The sequence below is a fragment of the Pyxicephalus adspersus genome, chromosome 12 (assembly GCF_032062135.1).
Source record: "Pyxicephalus adspersus chromosome 12, UCB_Pads_2.0, whole genome shotgun sequence".
Classification (NCBI taxonomy): Eukaryota; Metazoa; Chordata; class Amphibia; order Anura; family Pyxicephalidae; genus Pyxicephalus; species Pyxicephalus adspersus.
The window spans coordinates 32930343-32949501 of record NC_092869.1 but is presented as its reverse complement, the minus strand read 5'-3'; the positions used below and the strand labels follow the sequence as shown (position 1 = coordinate 32949501).

Here is a 19159-nt window from a genome sequence, read left to right as displayed (position 1 = left end):
AAATAAAAAAATGCATTTTGTATACCATGCATAAGTTCCAGAGGGGAGGGGGGATCCAGAGCTTTACATGTGTAGCGTCATGTGTGTCTTGATTTACAGATCATATTAAAATTTGTCAATTTGCCTAAGCAAATGTGTATTTCAATGCACTTAGCTCCAATCAAATTATGAAACATTAGGCCTAGTACATACAGGAAAGTCTACTGCAATTTTTGCTCATAAAAAACACAGAAAATGCACGAGAAGCATTCTGCCTTCTGATTGTGAACCTGTATTCACCATCACCAAAATACCAAATGACCACACGTGAGCAGATGAGGTTCCCATTATTAAGGTTCATACCTTTACAATCTTATTTACACTGAAATTGAATCTTTCAAAAGGATTTATTGGGACAACCAATTAGATGGCAACTAACATGCACAGAATTAGCAACACATCAACATATTAAGCAGTATATGACCCACCATTTAAGCAAAAAAAAACAAACAGCATTTATGGTGTACCCCGCACCATTAGCCTAAAATTGGCCAACCAACTAAAATTTGTCGAATTTAGGAATTCAGCATTAATGAATCAGAACCAGAAAAACAAAAATTGTAGGCTTGTTCCTTATATGAGACATTCAGAACAAGAATGTTAACCAAAAAAAGACCAAACAACCAGAAGACTCGATTTCTACACATCCAAGGGTAAAGAAGAGCTAGAAGGTGGAGATTTTCAGCTGATGAGAATGCAAAACTCTGATAACATATTTTACATTTTCGTATACATTCCCTGCTCATTCCTGGCATCTATTGGAAGCAATTGCTTGTGCCGGTGTTACATTTTAGATGGCTGCCCATTGGAAGACGAGAATTCTTAGCAACCCGGAAGTAGCAACAGTACAGATGGTGGTAACTGGAGACATAGCCTGCATGTAAAAGCATTAGGGATATGTAGAATAAGTGTGCCATAATGTGCTCCATAATAAAGTATTTTGCGGTATACCATAGATAAGGCCTGCCCAGCACTCCTGTGTGGATCCTTGGATGCTGTGTTCATGCTGTGCATTGCAAGACTGAGCCTCTTACTATTTCCATTGCCAAGCTATGTACCTAATGGACTGTACTGGCTTTGGCCTTAATGGGCAGTGCACAATTTCATTTTGGTAGAAGCACTACAGTTATCATACAAACATTTTAGGGGAGGGAAATCTCTTACCGGGAGCCGATCACATCAAACAGGTGTTTCCATCGGTCATTCACTTTGTTTAGCTTGTTTTCAATGTCTGTCGATCGAGCCTTGTTGCTGGCTAGGATCAGCTGGTCTCCAATTTGTTTCAGGTGTAGTTTATTTTCACTGAAGAGATTAATTTCTTCCATGCAGTCCTAATACCAGAAATAATAAAAGTTGCTGTGAAGACTACAGTACCAAGAAAACTTACTGCCTGCATGCATGCAATTTAATAATGCTTTTTTTCTGATGCCAAGTTTGCCATTATTAATCATATTTAAGCAGTGTTATAAAGACCTGGGGATCTTCCAAAAAAGTCTATACTAAAGTATCAGGGAGCAGAAGAAATTATTTTCACACAAGGACTAGCCACCACAGTTCAGACTTTATCCCCTGTGAGAATCTTTGGGAAATGTTGGAGAAAACATTATGCAATGGTGTGTCATCAAGACAAGACCTTGATGAAATGGAAACATATGCTGCGACATTGCATAAGTTTAATAAAACAATACCATAGTAAAAGTGTGCCGTAATCAAATATAAAGCTTTCCATAAAATATTAGTGTGTGTGACTTTTTCTGGCCAGGCAGTGTAGATTTGTTACAGGCATTTATTATAATCTCCAATCTCTCATTCCTTCCAGTCTTACTACGCTCCTGGGGAGCTGGGGCTTCATAAATTAGATGTAGGACTATTTAATTCATGCTTCAAATAATAATGGAATCAAGCATAATCATTTATACAACTTCAGGAAATGTTTTGTCCTGGAAACAATTGTCAACACGTTTGTGAATCGCCCCTCGAATGACTCCTTCGTATGAATTCCACATGTTATATCTCAACTGTCAGATGTCGTTTCCTGTTTCCAGGAAATACAAATTTCTGTATGTATGAAGGCATATCCTCAGGGAGTGCGAACACACACAGCTGACATTACAGGACATAGAGATGTGGATACAAATAACGACTTATACTGACTAACAAGTAAGCTGTGATCAGTTACATTCAAACCATTTACCTTCTGCAGCTTCTCAATCATTTCCTCGATGTTCACATCAGCCGTCTGTAGGACTTTACTCTCCATTTGTGTCAGCCAATCACACAGCTCCTTGTTCTTCTCGTTAAACACATTCCAGGCATTGAGACGATCCTCTATCTCCTGTTTTCTCACAGACACCTATATAGGGCAGGAAAAAAGGTCATTTTGTGGTTTTCTTAAAAAAAAAACATTCAGTTTACAAAGAATTTTAGGATAATTTGTTCCCAATATGTTCACATCAATAAAAATTGGTATTTATCTGGCTGCCAAGAACAGCTCTGTTTTAAACCATATGCTTGGCCAATCCTTTCTATAAACATGGCATAACAAATGCCACCATCACTGTTCACATGGTGCAATTGAAAGCTACTGACACAGCCATTAGGTGCTGCCATCCTTGTGCCAATGGTGCAATAGGAAGCTACCAAGACTGCCATTGGGTGCCACCATTGCTGTGCCCGTGGTGCAATAGGAAGCTGTTGGGACTTCTATTGGATGCAAAAGGAAGCTGCTGAGACTACCATTGGGTGCCACCATCACTGTATCCATTGTGCAATGGGAAGCTACATTGAAACTGTCACTGGGTGCTGCCATCTTGGATGTGAGCTTAGTAGCCCAGCTGTCAAAACTTTAATTTCTCCTTGCTCATCCCCAGTATGCTATATATACATTTGTATAAAGCTAAGGGTGGGACAAAGGAGCTGGGCCCATACATAAAGTAAAGGAACTCTCCTAGAAGAGAAGAGGGCTGAGATGTGTAAGGTGGCTGTTCTAAAGAATGTGCTTTTACTGAAGTAGTCACATTTTTTTGCTATTAAACACATTTTTTCCGTGCTTTTTTGGCTTCTGACAAGTACAACATTACCTGTATTTACCAATTTCAACATTTCTATTTTTAGATGGCATCTTGCTTTTAAACACAACTGAATTTCTCTTTCTCGCTGCCTGCTAATGGACTTTTCTGTGCTATCCATTCACTGCTGCTAAAAGTACACTTCCCACATCAGGCCCAAAGCAATAATTCCTAGATGTGTATAATAAGAAACTCTGTTGAGCTATTCTTGCAGTACCTCTGCTAACATGATTTCCAGCTAATTTAATATTATTATGCATTTATTTTGTGATCACATAATATATTACACAGCTGTAATAAACTGCACAAACAGCATTTAAAACCTAACTGGAACTCTAAGCCTTCCCCACTCTATTTGAAAAAACAAAATTACAGGATGGGAAATGCATTCATATACAGGACAAACAGTTGTTCTGTGGTTTATTACACCTACTTCTTATACATCTAAGCTATTCAATGTGGACCAAATCGTTTAAAAAGAAGAGGAGTTTACGTGCCGTGAATACCTGCACTATGACACTCCATCCAGGATCTGCTCCCTATTACATTAGGACTGACAAGAGTTCTCTACATGTGCCCAGGTTAATCCATTTAACCAGCTTGCCTTAATTTATTCATAGATCGCTGCTAAGGAGGTTAATCACTGTGCAAGCGATAAATAAAAATAGAGCAAGGGGGAAAAAAAAAAAAAGAAAAAACAAAATTCTGAACACAACTTGTAACTGACACAACTGCACAACTGACATATTTCTTTTCTCCGGCTTTCATAAATCAACCCAAATGATTTGCTCCACATTATGTTCAGCAAACTGCACTGTATAAGGTTTTAAAGCATGCATGCGTGTCTGCACACTTGTTGACATAACATAACACTACTTGGAACTTATTTACCTTAAAACTTTGTGCTTCCTAACTTTCTACTTGGGATATCATTCTATTGGATGTCTTTGATGGCCTGTACCACATAATATACTGAATGCACTTAGCAATGCTTTATTGAACATATATCAAAAACGTGGATCTCCACACTTGCATGTTGTGTAACATTGGAACGTATGCAGTTTCAAGCTTCAAGCTGCACAACATTAGGTTGATCCATTCATTTTGAATGGGCTGGCAGTGCAGTTACAAGTGAAAAATGGGCACAATTGCAGATACATTGCCAGCCCTTGCCCAGGTGTTGGGGTGCCACTCTAAAATAACAGCACTGCAGAACAATACATCAATTGTATTGTGTATTAAGGTTTATTATCACAACTCACAGAAGTGTAGAGTAGTATGTGGTACTGGGTTCGCCATGGATCGTCCCAAGTAAGCAAGATGCTTTAATAACAATACAGTGACCCCCAAAAGCGTGCATGTGCTAGGACGCTACAACCAAAATAATGAGGAGCCTGCACAATGGGAATACTTTGACACATCCTACTTTTCTGAATGGGTACCACATGATGTCCATTCACAAACTCCCAAAAGCTGATTGCACTACAAACCCTTTACAACCAATAGGATGTGGCTGCAGATGTCTTATGTATCAAAGATTTGATTGGATTTGAAATGCAAGACTGCAATGGCTACAAAATATTCCTAGGTATATAAATGTTAGCAAGAATTGCTTCAGAAACACAAAAAGTTAAACACACGTGGGACCATTAACAAGATCAGCAAATAGCATAGTAAAATAATGTAGCAAAACAAAAACATAATCAAGCACAAAAAACAAAAAGTCTTGCCATTGCAATTAACAAAAAAGTTGTACGCAACCGCTCAGCTATTCATAGCGATCAACGAGGCTCGATCTTTTAGATGATGGAGGACATTGGGTTGCTACGAGGAACAGCTCAACATCTCCTGCAGTTTTCTCAGATCAGCTCCAATAGTTTTACATGTAGCAGCCACACACAGGCCCGGATACAAAGTTTTGCACTTACCCTAAGACACAGCTCTTCCCACTGACTTTGCAATGCCTCCACTTGCTTTTTGAGAACCACGCCATCCTCCGCTATGATATACTGTGATAATTCTGCCTTCATGTTATCCAGCTCTTTCAAACTGTCTCCCCACTCATCCAGGGCTTCCTCCAGCTCCTGCATTGAAACACAAGAGACAATCCACACAGCTCAGCTCCTGCTATTTGCAAACCTGTTTAATCTTGTGATTGGTCAGCGGGGGGAGGGGAGAATAGGAAGGGGGCTGGGTGTTTATACAAGCACAATCACTGTGGGACAATGCGCTTGCTTTCCCGGTTGCCTGTACTTGCCATTTGATCAGCAAACCAAGGCCAACTGCAACAGGCTGCTGTGTCCGCCCCAGTATGGAAGGTGCTAATAAGGAACTTTTAGCTACATAACAATAGCAGCAGATACTGAAAAGTCACAACAATGCCATCCCAAGGATCCCCCCCCCCCCCACCAAAAAAAAATTTACATTTTAAATATTTGGTTTAGTTCCTGTTTTGTTTGTTTGCAAATTAGAATAAACTACAAATGTTTACTTAAATAGAGAGAACGTAAAGTGCAACGTTTTAAAAACTAGGAACTTTACAAAATGACAGCAGCAATACCTTTAAAAGTTCAATAACTTGTAGAACAGATGTACACATTTTTTGTTTATAGCAGATTGGGAATTGCATACCAGCAATCTGCATGGCCTAGTCAGGAGCACGATCCATATATTTAGGACATGTTCACATAGCGGTATTTGCAATAAACCTGCAATACTCACCTGTCCTTGTTCTGTTGCAGGACCCCACCATCTTTGTGCTTCTTTTCTTCCTGAAAGCAATGTTACGGCATCTTGATTGGCTAGGATAATGCAACTCCCTGGCATAAAACTGCTCGGTGAAATATGACAGCGGGGAGGTGATCAGGCTGGTAGGACCAGTTATTGCAGGGACATCTCCTTTCCCTTTCTGCAATAAAACCTGCCTGATGACCAGTTGTTCAAAGAGGAACTTACAAAAAACAGTTAACATTGGCCCAAACGGATCCAGTTTTTGTCCTTTGCAGACACTCCATGCAGCATCCAGGGGCACTTTCCCATCCCAGCTGCTTCCACAGAGTTGAATTGGAACCATTTGCTATTGCTTATACAAGCGTTGCAAGCATTTAAAAAAAAAAAACAGAAGAAGAAATGGTGCAAATGCTTGAAGAAGTGTAGTAGTGGCAGCCTGTCACTGCCCCCAGGTAACCAGAATTTGCTAGTAGGGGCCTGACAGTGGTAAAAAGTGCACCGCACCGAAAACCTAGGTTACCGTCAGCTTACGGTAGTGAACTGCCCCATTTACTCCTTAGGGGCATTTGCAATGTTGCAAGGAGCTTCTTGATTGCAGACACAGTTGTTCTTTATGTTTCCTGCAGCCCCTATGCAAATATTACCTTTTCTGATTATTATAAAATTTTGTACTGCTAAGCAAGTTGCCCACTACTCATATGACAACACCCAGACCCAGCGAGTGGCAGCTCCATTTCTGTGTTCTGCTGTGTTGGTGGGGACAATGAGAATATCGGTTTCATATCAACAAGTGTTGGAAGTTTCAGGTGGTTATTAGATCTGCCTGGCCTTGGCATGATCACAGCTATTCCAGCAGACTCATGCACCCTTTCCTGTACTTTTGTACACTGTGAATAGATTTGATTTTTTGTTTTTGTTTTTAGCAAGCAAAAGGATCAAAATCCAAATACATTGAAACATGCTGGAAAATATTTATCACTGTTCCTAAACCTGGGATCAGCTGCACAGCATCTCACTTAATGTGATTGCTGTAATCCGTGCTTGAATGTATCACATTGCATGGTGTAGTCACTATTATCTAGGGTAAGACCAAACATTCTTTGCATTAAAGCTTTTAAATAAAAATGTTACATCCACACATAATAATTTAGGCTGGGTACACTTTTCTAATACGTTGCATTATTAAACATGAGTAAATTTGTGTTGCATTAGGGTAGCCCATTCGAATGAATGGGCTAGCAAAGCATTTAAACATCCAAAATAATAGAAACAGATATGCACCATTCTTGGCACCACACGGTACGTGCATTATCGAATGTTGCAATGCTTGTGAGCTGTGCAACTTTAGTGCACTGAAATGCCATTCAAAATACTACAACTAAGGAGAATGGTGTGAATGCAACCTATTCGTAGTAGTGTAATATTGCGTTAACATGCGTGTGTAAATAAGAGCCATATTATAGGGGCTGTTTACATTTTTGTACTGCATTTCAATGTGTTTCAATCAATATGCAACAAAATTGCAAAACTGTAAGTGCATAAAAATTGTTTTAAAGATTCAGGTTCTGGGGTTTTCATACAAGTAGCTATAATATTTATGTTTTTTTTAGGATATAAACTGCTTTTGTTAATCCCTTTTCCTTTGTGCAACCCCCACTGCATTCAAGGGACATTGGTGACATACCTTAACTGTTAGTCTATATCTTTGCAGATCCTCGTGGAGTGTCGGCAGTGGTGCATCTACTCTCGCTTTCAGACTATGAAGAGATTTCCTTTTTTCTTCCACATTCTGGTTAAAAGTCTCTCTCTTCTAAAGAGAACAATGGGAGGTTATGTTAGATCATACCGGAAAGATAGGAAGTTTCTAACAAAAACAAAGACAATTACAGAAATACCATATATAGATGACTGAAAACAAAGTAAAATGACTTTAAATTCTAGATTACTGAAAGGAAGCTTAGCTATAAATAAAAAAACAAATTGTTAAATTATGAAAACCACTGCTTTTAAAATGACAGCAGGCACTGACCCATGGATTTAAAAGTTGGGAGTGAAACCCCTAGAATCTTGGTAAGAAGCCATTTGTGGAGGAGAAGGGTGGGTTTGGGCAGGTGGAGAATTAAGAGGGAGGGGATTAGGACAGGGGGAGAGGGAAGAGGGAGGGTTAGGGTAAGAGGAAAAGGACCAGTGTGGGTTAGGGCAAGTGAAGAACAAGAAGGGAGGATTGGGGCACAGTTTAAAAAGGAGGGTTGGTCAGGGCAAGAGGCAAAGGACAAATGAGGGTTAGGGCAGGAGGAAACGGAGGGGTGGGTTAGGGCAAGGGAAGAAGGAGAAGGGTAGGTTAGGGTAAATGGAGAAGAAAGAGGGTGAGTTAGGGTAAGTAGAGAGAAAAGGAGGAGGGTATATTAGGCAAGGGGAGAAGGAGGGGTTGAGTTAGGGCAAGAGGAAAATGAGAAGGGTGGGTTACGGCAAAGGGAGAAAGAAGAGGGTGGGTTAGGGCAAAAGGAAAAGGACGAGGGTGGGTTAGGGCAAAAGGAAAAGGACGAGGGTGGGTTAGGGCAAGGGGAGAAGAAGGAGGGTGGATTAGGGCAAGGGGAGAAGAAGGAGGGTGCGTTAGGGCAAGGGTAGAAGAAGGAGGGTGCGTTAGCGCAAGGGTAGAAAGAGAAGGGTGCGTTAGGGCAAGGGTAGAAAGAGAAGGGTGTTATAGGGCCAGAGAAGGAGAGTGGATTAAGGCAGTAAAGAAGGGCAGGTTAGGGCAGTGTGAGAAGGAGCATGGGTTAGGGCAGGGTGTATAAACACACATATATCCTTTAAAGCATACCTGTGCTGCCAGTAAAGTCTACTGCAGCTATTCAAAAACAAAAAAACCCAAAAAACCAAACCTAATCTTCACCCTAACATTATCCCTCAATTATATAAACACTTAACCCAATTTAACTAATAAAAGTCTACCTTACAAATCCAATTTCAAAACAGTAATGTGGTACAAAAATAAGATAATGAAATGTGTGTTCTAAATAAAAGGATATCTTGACATGCCCATCTAATGTTCGTTAATAAGATCAGAATTGCCACTTACCAGAGCCGTGTCAGTCAAGTGGGTGAGAACAGCTTGTAACTGCAGCATTGTGTTTTGCCACGAGTCTTGAAGCTGAGTCAGATCACATTGTAGAGCTTCCTTGGACTCGGCTACAGATAGTAAATCTTTACCATATTCTACTGTCGTGTTAAAAATGGGCTGAAGCCTCTGAAGGTGTCGCTCCTTCTCCTGTTCAGTAGAAAACAAAATGAAATTCAGAGAAAGCAGAAGACAGATCAAGTGGAAGAATATGACTGGTAAGGCAAGTCAATAAAGACAGAGTGTTCAACCTAAAAGTTGAGTGTTTCTTCTGTGAGAACATATCTTGAGTTAAAGACCTGACTACCTTGTTTACCAGATAAAAGAAGATAGGGATATAATGATGTGGAGGGCTACCCTAAAGAGTCTCTTTGTGAGGAGTTCCATTGCCATTCAATTCCATTGTTCCCACCAGCGTCAGAGTCCTTAAGTCAGTAGTAATGCACAGAGCACAATTTAACACATTTTGCCAAGGTATGCTTTAAATTTAACATAAAATTGTTTTTGGTTCAATAAAACATCAAATCTTCCCAGGGTGTGAATACTTTTTTTTAGGAACTATATATCTAAATAATCCTTAAAAAGGATATAAAATTGCTTTAACAACCTTTTTTTTTATAGGTGGAAAATTGCCAAAAAAGTTGAATTAGAACTGCAGTTGATAAATAGCCTTTATAAAAGTTATCATCTTAGCATCTCAGAACACACTCACCTTAAAATCATCAAGGAGTTTTTCAGCATTGATTAGGCTGTGACATTTCTGTGGGTTGACACTGGACAGAGCAGCCTGCACCCCACTTAGAGACTTCTCAAGTCTTTGCTTGGAGACTTTAAACTGCCACCACTGCTTTAGAAGGACGGTGATCTCTCGGTTCCTCTGCTGCACCAAGCTTATCACACTCTGCCATTTCTCCTTCAAGGAAGTCAGCTTTAGGAGGACTTCATTTCTGTCGCAAATAAATGCAGTCATATTACTTTTAATAACTTTGGAGATCTGAGTGTTATAATGGAAATATGGTGGTTATCAACTGGTACATGGATCAAAATGGTGCCATGTAAACACTGCATGACTCCTATATTTTAATTGGAAACATTAGAATGGGTAAAAACTGTATATGCACATCTTGGCTTTAGCTCCAAGTTGAAATTCAGTCTTGCCCCCTATGCCACAGTGCAGTGAACCCCTCTATGGTTCTCTGAAGCCAGGAGAGAATTCACCTTTTATTTCTCCAGATGATTGTGCACCCTGTAGTATTAAAAGGCTCGATCATCTATTCAATTGTAAATATTGTATACTATATGGATAGCCAAAGCCTCTCTGCTGAATGTCCCCAAGCAAAGTACTAGCCAGTAGAACACTCATATTTGTAGGGTGATGTGAGAATTGGGCTTATGGGTAATGGGTGAGTAGTTTCGTCCCACATAAATAAAGTGGGGTCTCCATTTTATCACAAGACTTTTCTGGACATCAGAGATAATGGAGTTTTCATGGGCCTAATATGAAGCCAGAATGCAGAGTACATGTTCACAATAACCCAAAGGAAGGTATGAACATTAACGGCAGATCTTTTACAGTCTGAGATCATTTTTTTTTACAGATCCAATAAAAAATTTAGGAACTACTTGTCCTTGATTTAAATGCTTGAGTTTAGAGTATACATTTTTAATGACTTCTCTTCACTATTTCAGGTTTGCTTATAAAGCCATACTGAAATTTTCCAAAATGATGGAAAAATCTCTCAGACTGATGCTATTGGTAACCGTTCCTGGCTTCAGCTTTTCATACAGGTATAATTAACATCACAAAAGGCTGCCCTGCTTCCCAACTTGTCTTGTTGCTTGGACTTGCTTTTTCCAGAAAGTCAAACAGATGGGTATTTCTGTTTTATTGAAGTACTGCATGGCTCCTATCTTCCAATAGAAAACAAAAGAATAGATAAGAAATGTATATGTAAAGCCTGCATTCAGCTACAAGTGAACAATTTATATCTCCAGCCATGACTGTCATGATGCTGTAATACTACCAAGCAGTCAATCGTAAGACCAGCATCAGAACACTGCTAGGAACCAGCTGGTAAGGTAAGCTAAGGGCACTTTTGTAACAGTGTTACTCTTCTAAAAAGTACTGGAAGACTATGGATTGATTTTACACATTGTCCTTCAACAAATAAATCCACTGACCTGTGTTCTTCTTCTTCCGACTCCAAGACACTTAAAGCTTTGTTCACAAAGGAAGGCAATATGTGTTCATTTATAGCTATTTCAGCTTGCATTTTCTAAAAAAAAAAACGCACACAGATGATCCAGCAAACAGTAACACCCAAAAAAATGATTCTACTTAATAAAACTCAGCATGTACAGTACACACTCTTTTCTCAACAGGGCTGAGATTTATATGTAGATTGTCAATGTTGATCTAAAATACAAATCTTGCAGTTTCAGCAGTCTTAGCCATTGACCTGAATTAATCATTCAGTTCAGAACTTGATTTATTGAGAAGAAAGTTCTAAGACAACCAACTAGAATACAGTCAGCAATAGTAGGTTATATATTTGTCCTAAAAGTGACCATGTAAAAGGCAATCCCTACCCTACCTTGCCTACCTTTTTAGTTCATTTAGGGTTGGACAAGCTTTCCCCTGCAATCACAAATACCCTTTTTACCTTTGTAGAAGGGCTCTGTACTGGTGCTGCCTAAAACTGACATATGTAGATCTTATGTAGATCTAATTAAATCCAAAACTAGGCACCACCTTCAATTAAAAAAGAACTGTTGGCTAAGGGGGTATACGGGGATAAGCTGGGGAGGGGCTATATCCCTAAAACATCTCAATGGTCTTTTATGGCATAGATCTGCCACTAGTTTACTACACCTTTGCTTTTCAGGATCTAGATAGTAAGGGGTGTAGTCACAAAAAAAGGAAAGGGGGCACAGTACGCCCCACTACACCTCAGCCTGTGTCACTCAAAGGGAAAGACACCTCCCCCATGGTGACGTCATGATACCAGACCCTGCCACTCCTCCCATATGGTCTGAGCTTGCGATGGGGGAGTAGGCGGGTTGTATTCAGAGAGAAAACCATCCTACCCCCTGGAGCCTGTGATCAGTACCTAGGACATGTTCTGGGGCTCTGTCCAGTGTGCCGGACTGGCCGGAGCTGTGATTCACCAAAAACTTCTTTGTAAAAAAAAACGTGTGCCCACTCCGAAAAAAAAAAAAGTAAGAGCATGACGTTCCCTCCTGTGCTCACCCCACTTGACCCCTGTAGATAGTACATGGTTAGCAGCACATACCTCATACATCTCTTGCTGCTTCTTTAGTTCTTCAAATGTTCCCGCAATGCTCATGGTCAGATTGTTCTCCATCTTCTCTACACACTGCATCCAGGTCTCGTAATTCTGAATGAAACTATTTCTGTCCAGTTCATTCACCCGATGTTCCCTGGATAAAGTATATTGTCACCATCAGTTGGCTATTTAAAGTCCATATTATAGCACAAAAGAGAAATAAACAAACTGCATTTACATGACATCTATATTTTCACCCTACTTTACTAATGCAATTGAGTGAATGGCACTTGCAGTTGACCATACGGTCAATCAACATTCATATTACAAAGAAGCCAGGATGAACTTAGACCAGCTATTCTTAATCAGGGTCCCATGTTGCTTCAGAGGTTGCTAGGGTTAACCTGTGGCTGATTGACCTCTCTTGATGCCTGGGGCCAATAACACTTGGTAAAGCCAGATACATGGATCCTATGATGTTTCTTGTTGTCTATAAATGTATTCTAGCCACCACTGTATAGGGACCATTCTTTCTACTGGCCACCAATTTAAAAGGCTTTTACCTCCAACAAACTGTTTTTTATCAGGGGCTCCCAGATACCTCACAAAATATTTTTTGGGGTAAAAGAGATGGTAAAGCCTGTCTTAGATCATGCCAGTAACAACGACTGAAGTTAAAGAGTACAGCACTGCGCGATCTTCACATTTTGTGTTGGATTTTCTCTTGGAGTCTGGGCTACAATGTTCAGAAGAAACAAAAACCACTACACAAATTAGTGGAAGGGCTGAGTTAGTGTGTGCAGGTATTTTTTTTTTAATAACAGAAGTACACCAATACTTAAAAAAATCTTAGCAATAATTAGCAACATTGGCCAAGTAACAACCCATAGCAGCCAACCAAAAACAAATGTCATTAGTCTGCCTGCTGTAAGTTAAAGAAAGTTAATTTCTGGTTGTTTGCTTTGGCTACTGCAAATTAATAGCTGCTCTTAGTATAGGTGTGTGTGGAATAGAATTCAAAATTCCATAATCACTGAAGACTGAAAATTCCCATGAAAATCTGGTTTGTAATTAACCAACCAAGCAATGCCAAACCGGTTATATAGCAAAGCTGGTACACTTCCTAAAATCACAGTTCTACTTAGTTGTGAATCATGTATGCTTTTTGTAGTGCAGAACATTTAGAAGGAATTAAAACATTTACATTTATTTATACACCATAACAGATCGGAGAAATACTGAAGTAGTTTGGGCAATTATGGTGACTCATATAGCAAAAGCTGTTTCACAAACATCCATTTTCACTTCATTTTATACTGTCAATGCCATAGGAAAATGTTCCTTTTAGGTTCAAAAAGCAATCCCAGGATACAAGTAAATCCAATGGGTAAGCATGCAAAGTTTGGGCAAACTATAATAATATATATAAAAGCGACATGTTTGATATATTCTGTCACCAGTAAAAAAAATTTTTCTATGCCAATCCTCCCCACCTAGCATAGTTTTAATATTCTTTGACACTGCCAGTAGATTATTTTTAGCTTTTCTGTAACAAGATGACAACGTTGATCACTCTGCAATGAAAGTGGACAGTAATGTTACCATGTGGACAGGGTCCTATTAGATGAATGACCATTTTACAGCTTAGCATCCTGCTGTGTAGATCTAAGGAAGTGTTTCTCGATCTTTATAACATGGGGGGACTCTTAAAACAACTTTTAGGTCTTCAGGGTACCCCTGCTATAATTACAATACCCATATCATAATATATTTGCTTGGTGGTTAATGGGAAGAATGTCACCCTTACAGATAGCCAAAAAGATCATTGGTGTGACTTAAACTGGCCTGAGAAGCATAAATTGCTCATAGCTCAAGGAACCCTTAGCTACCTCTGGAGGAACACTAGTTGAGAAACACTGCTCTAAGGCAACCTATTCATTTAAATGATGTAGCAATGGAGAAAACATTTTTTTTCCACAAATTTTCCATTCTCTGAAAAACACGAATCACATGATACAAACCTGCAATCTTCGAGCGCCATTTCTCCAGTTTTCTCCCAGCTCCGGTTTAAATTCTGTAGGGACATCAAACTGCGATCATCCAGAGGAAGAATAAAGGTTTCCTCATTCAAGCGCTCAATGTCAGCTGTCAGTTCACGGAGCTCCAATAGGTGTTTCTATAAAAAAAGATCATTGTGTTATTAATTTAGAGGCATGAGTGACCTACGTGGAGCAATTATCAGTCGATTTTTGGGCTATACCTTAACAATTTCAGACCGTTCGTCCTTCTCCTGTTGTGAAAGGCAAACATGGCCAACAAAATCGTCTGCTGACTTGACGCTTGACTGAAGATTTTCTAGATCGTTCTTGAAGGCCTCAACCTCCTTCTGGATTAGCTAAAAAGACATATAGAGAGGAAATCTGGTAAGCAACGCAAATATCTACACCTACCTATTGGTAAAACATTTTATTTGTGTACAGCAAGGCAAATGCAGCCTCTGAACTGCCATGTGTTCTGCTCAATTGTTTTGTTGACCTGCATTTTAGGTGTATTTTAAAAGTACGTCAGAAACAGAAGTTAAAAAGCAGCCATCGACTTTTAAAGTAAAGCAACTATTTAGAATTGTGAGCTGCTATTGATGGAGTTATTATAAAGAATGCAAATTGGATGGATGTACAACTGATCTTTTGGTGTCAGTAATCGCATTTACACCTGAAACAAGCATCCAGATAACTGTGTGACATTAGCCGAACACCTAAGCTGCAAAATTTTTCTGGGTCAATGATCAGAAGGAATTAAATGCTGAAGATCTGAACACCAATCAGACAAGCTGGATTTTAAATGTCCAGGTCAGCAATGGCAGCTTCTGCAATCTCACAGTGATAGGTCCACTTTAAGGTAAGCACTGCAATAAAAACTTAAAACACAAAGTATGAATTCTCTGCGAATACACTGTACTTTCTTTTTTTTTTTTCAAAAAATTCAGAAATTTTCAGTTTAAACAGAACCTGCTTCGTGACTTTGCTATATCTATTCTTCAAAAGAACTGTAATTATGCAGACCATTTTCTTGTTTGGAATGAAATTTCCTTTTGTTTGACAGAATATTGCTTACAAGTGACTGTTCATTTTACAATTTTAAGGTGAACACACTGTGTTAAAACGTTTCCCACTTTCTGCATATTTTTTAATGCGCTACTTTTCCAAATGAAAGGCATCAGAAAGTTAAAGTAGATGTAAAGCCAAATGTTTTCCTCCCTTTCATAGTAGGGTAAGAATAGAAACGTTGTCACTTTTTTATTGCTTTACACAGTGCAGAAAATAAATCCTGGATGTGTGGGCGCTCCAAAAATACCAATAAAATTGTTACAGACCTGTTGCACATTAAAAGTGAACATATCATTGAGGTATTATGGAAGCTGCCATTGCTGAACTCATTGTAAAGAATGCTATTTGCCTGAATGTAAAGCTGATCTTTGGTTTCAGTAGTCACACATTTGTACAAGCTTGCAGATAATGGTGTGACAATCAGAAAACCAACCAAGCTGTAATTCTAGAACCAATTCCAGAGGCACATTACATAATCTTTGAAAGATTATGTGCATAGTCAATTTTAACACCTGCAACAGGGAAAAATATTTAAATGCCTATAGTACCATTGCTCATCAAATGAATTACTTACAAAAGTACAGATACTCTTTGTATTACAAAAATGAAACACTCATATGTGTGGTGAACCAGAAAATATGTTGGTGGTGAATGTCCTTTATAACTATTGTAAATGAGTGATGAATCACTTATTTGCTGCTTTACACTTGAACCATATTCTTTATACCTCCATAGCAGCAGGAGCATACCTTTATCAAAAACACTCACCCAATTGCAAAAAAAAAAAAATAGCAGCACAGGTCCTCTTTAATATTATGTTGTAGTGTGATCTACCTAGTCCTATGACCCTGATTTTACAGCGGCACATAATAAGGATTCACATTGAAATACCTTCAGCTCTGCTGTCTTTGATGAAACGCTTCTCTCCAAGTGGTCGATTCTGTGCGAAGTGTTTTGTCTCTCTGAGTGGATCACATCGGCAGCTGCTGCGTTTTGTTGGATCACTTTGTTTGCCAGTTCTGAAACTTGCAGGTTGTGAGCTCGGAGTGTGTGAAGGCTTTGTTCCAATACCTACAAGTAATAAAAACAACAATATATTAGATTTTATATACATCCTGGAAATAATCTTATTTTTATATGTATATTCCCCTCCTATTGTGTGATACTTCCTGCACCTCTTAGATTGTAAGCTCTTCTGTGCAGGGTCCTCTCCTCCCCCACTGTCTGTGTCTGTCTGTCATTTGCAAACCCTATGTAATGTACAGTGCTACGTAATATGTTGGCACTCTATATATACTGTATTATAATAATAATATATGTAATGTTTCTGGTCCTACATTTAATCTGGCAGACTTAGGGCCATTTCAGACCTGCAGTGAGTGGCACCATTCTGCTGGGGGCTCTACCATGATCCAAACCACTTTCATTCAAGTGATTGTGAGAGATTGGGAACCATTTATGCCATGTGCCTACAGCAGATTGTGGTACATTTCCAAAAGCTACATGTTTGTGTCATTATTGTTTAAAGCTTTGTGCTGCAAACCTGGTTACCTGCAGAGTAGTGTTGCCACCAGCCCAGTTTCACACCGCAGATGTAAAAGAGCCCTATGTCACTGGCTTGGAGGACTAATATTATTACCATGTAATATTATAGTGTTAAAGTTTAATGTCCTATTACTAACTTTTCCTCCACTGGCTTGCAATCCAATGTGCCTACCATAGTGATTAACCATCAGTTATTTTTGAAGGTGGGAGCCAATTAATCTACTATTTTGTTTTTGGGATGAGGATGGAATCTGGAGTAAAAGGAACACAGGGAGAACAAAATAACTCCATGCATAGTGCCCGAGGTGTGGTTTGAACCTGGGACCCCAGAGCTGCAAAGGCAAGAGTGCTAACCATTGTCCTATGTGCTGCAGGGCAACTACACACATCAGAGGGAGGTCAGATATTCAGGCATGGGCAACCTTTTTCTGGCACTCTTATTTCAGACTTATATAAATATGAACAATTGATTTATCTCTTCCTACAATGGTGACCAGAAGTTGTGTGGCTGACTCATGATACTCATGATTTCTCTATCAGCTTAATACCCAATTCTAATCATACTTTTTCCATTATTCACCTACTCAAGTTACTATAACGCAGCCGATAGACCTACTGACCTACAACATCATAGCAAATGTTGCATGGATGATTATACTGTCATTTCACAGCCAAGGTGTCCTGAGATGGTGGATTTAAATCTGATATGATATGTAATAAATCTGGTATTAAAAGGATAATATGTATATATAAAATATGATGAATGACAATAAACTTGATGATAATAGTTAGGTAGATTTGCTGCTGATTGCATGCCAATGTGTAAAAACATATAAAAGAAACACTCTAATCCGTTACATTGTTCCCAGTTCTCTCTAAAGACTACATAACACCTCCCCTCTATCCTACAGAGATGAGAAGAGGAAGTGTTCTGCAGTCCTTCACTTTCTGTCCTAGTAGGACAACGCTGCTTTTCCACTAATATAGTATGGTGAGTGAATGTTGTCACCCAAGGAGCTAAATGCAAGATCGCCTGGTAAAAATACAGGTAAAAAATACAAATGCAGCCACCAAAGCTAAAGATAAGTATACTCCAATAAATTACATGTCTGGCTTTGGATATAGTTTAAGATAACTTTGATAAATTGTAAAATATGTTCATGACTTCTAAAACTCAGATAAAGTAACAGGTTTATCTATAATATTCCCTTATGTTTTTTAGGCTAAAATATTACCAGTTATATAGTTGAAGGATATATGGTATCCAATTATATAGAACATTATATTATGTTCGTAGCAGCTGACATTTAAAATGGTGATTATGAATAGTAGGCATGTACAGTGATTTACATAGCACATGAGCCTGTCTTTTCAAGTCGGATTAATTTCTATTATAGGAATGTGAAGTTGTGTGACATCTGGGTATTACAGCTGTGACTCAATTTCTATGTCCAGCAGAGACGGCTACAAACAGCGCGGCAGAGATTAGAAATGATGATTGGGGCTTTCAGGAAAACGCTTGTCTGAGACTGGGCTGACCCGGTCTGGATCTGCCAGCTGCCAAGCCTTGAGATTAGACTGCAAACACTGGACTAGTCTACAGCCAATACACTAAAATCAGGTTGGGGGGACAACAAGCCAAAAACTGTATTTTACTGTTTTTTTAATTTATATTTTATTTATTGAACTTGTTTAGGTAATTGCTGCTGCTGCAAATTGCCACCTTTGTTTGTTTTAAGTGGTTTTATTCGGTTTAAATTCCAATGAATCCAAAAAGGTAGATTGAAGAGGCAATTTTTAGATGTTGCAAAACAAAGTTAGCTGGGATCCTAAAAACTTTTCTTTATAGGCCCAAAGCACATAATTAAAGGTGGGCTCCAGCAAACCGCTTGCTACACAGATGAAAAAAATATAAAGGAGCTTTTTAACCTGCCAATGGTTCTGAATATCTGTCCATGAAACTTGTACAACTCTACCACACAGAGCACAGGAGACCTGATTTTGTTCTGCTTTACATATGTTCACTAAGGCTACGTACACATGTTGATAAGTTGTTGATTTAGCATGTTGATAAGTAACGAACCAGGGAGGGTAACATATGAGCAGATTAAATTTTGCATAAATTTGACACTTTTATATCTACCAGTTTAGTTTTACACACCTGGGCTGTCATATTTCTGAATAATGCTGGGACTAATTACCTCTAGGGAGACTAGGCTAGGAATGGAATTTTCCACTCCATCTGTTTTTTATTTGGTGCTGTAA

The 19159-nt window shown here is 39.0% G+C and overlaps 1 protein-coding gene across 1 annotated transcript in view; it reads right to left on the bottom strand.

Moving 5' to 3' along the window:
• SYNE2 (spectrin repeat containing nuclear envelope protein 2) overlaps positions 1–19159 on the bottom strand; it is a 202439-nt gene that overhangs the window by 27829 nt on the left and 155451 nt on the right. Inside the window, exons 79-89 of the mRNA XM_072427657.1 lie at positions 16241–16420; positions 14503–14637; positions 14264–14418; positions 12249–12396; positions 11137–11231; positions 9668–9902; positions 8917–9105; positions 7522–7647; positions 5036–5191; positions 2234–2392; positions 1204–1370 (exon numbers count right to left, since the gene is read on the bottom strand). Of these exons, the coding sequence (XP_072283758.1) occupies positions 1204–1370; positions 2234–2392; positions 5036–5191; positions 7522–7647; positions 8917–9105; positions 9668–9902; positions 11137–11231; positions 12249–12396; positions 14264–14418; positions 14503–14637; positions 16241–16420 (1745 nt within the window). The remainder of the gene's footprint in view (positions 1–1203; positions 1371–2233; positions 2393–5035; positions 5192–7521; positions 7648–8916; positions 9106–9667; positions 9903–11136; positions 11232–12248; positions 12397–14263; positions 14419–14502; positions 14638–16240; positions 16421–19159) is intronic.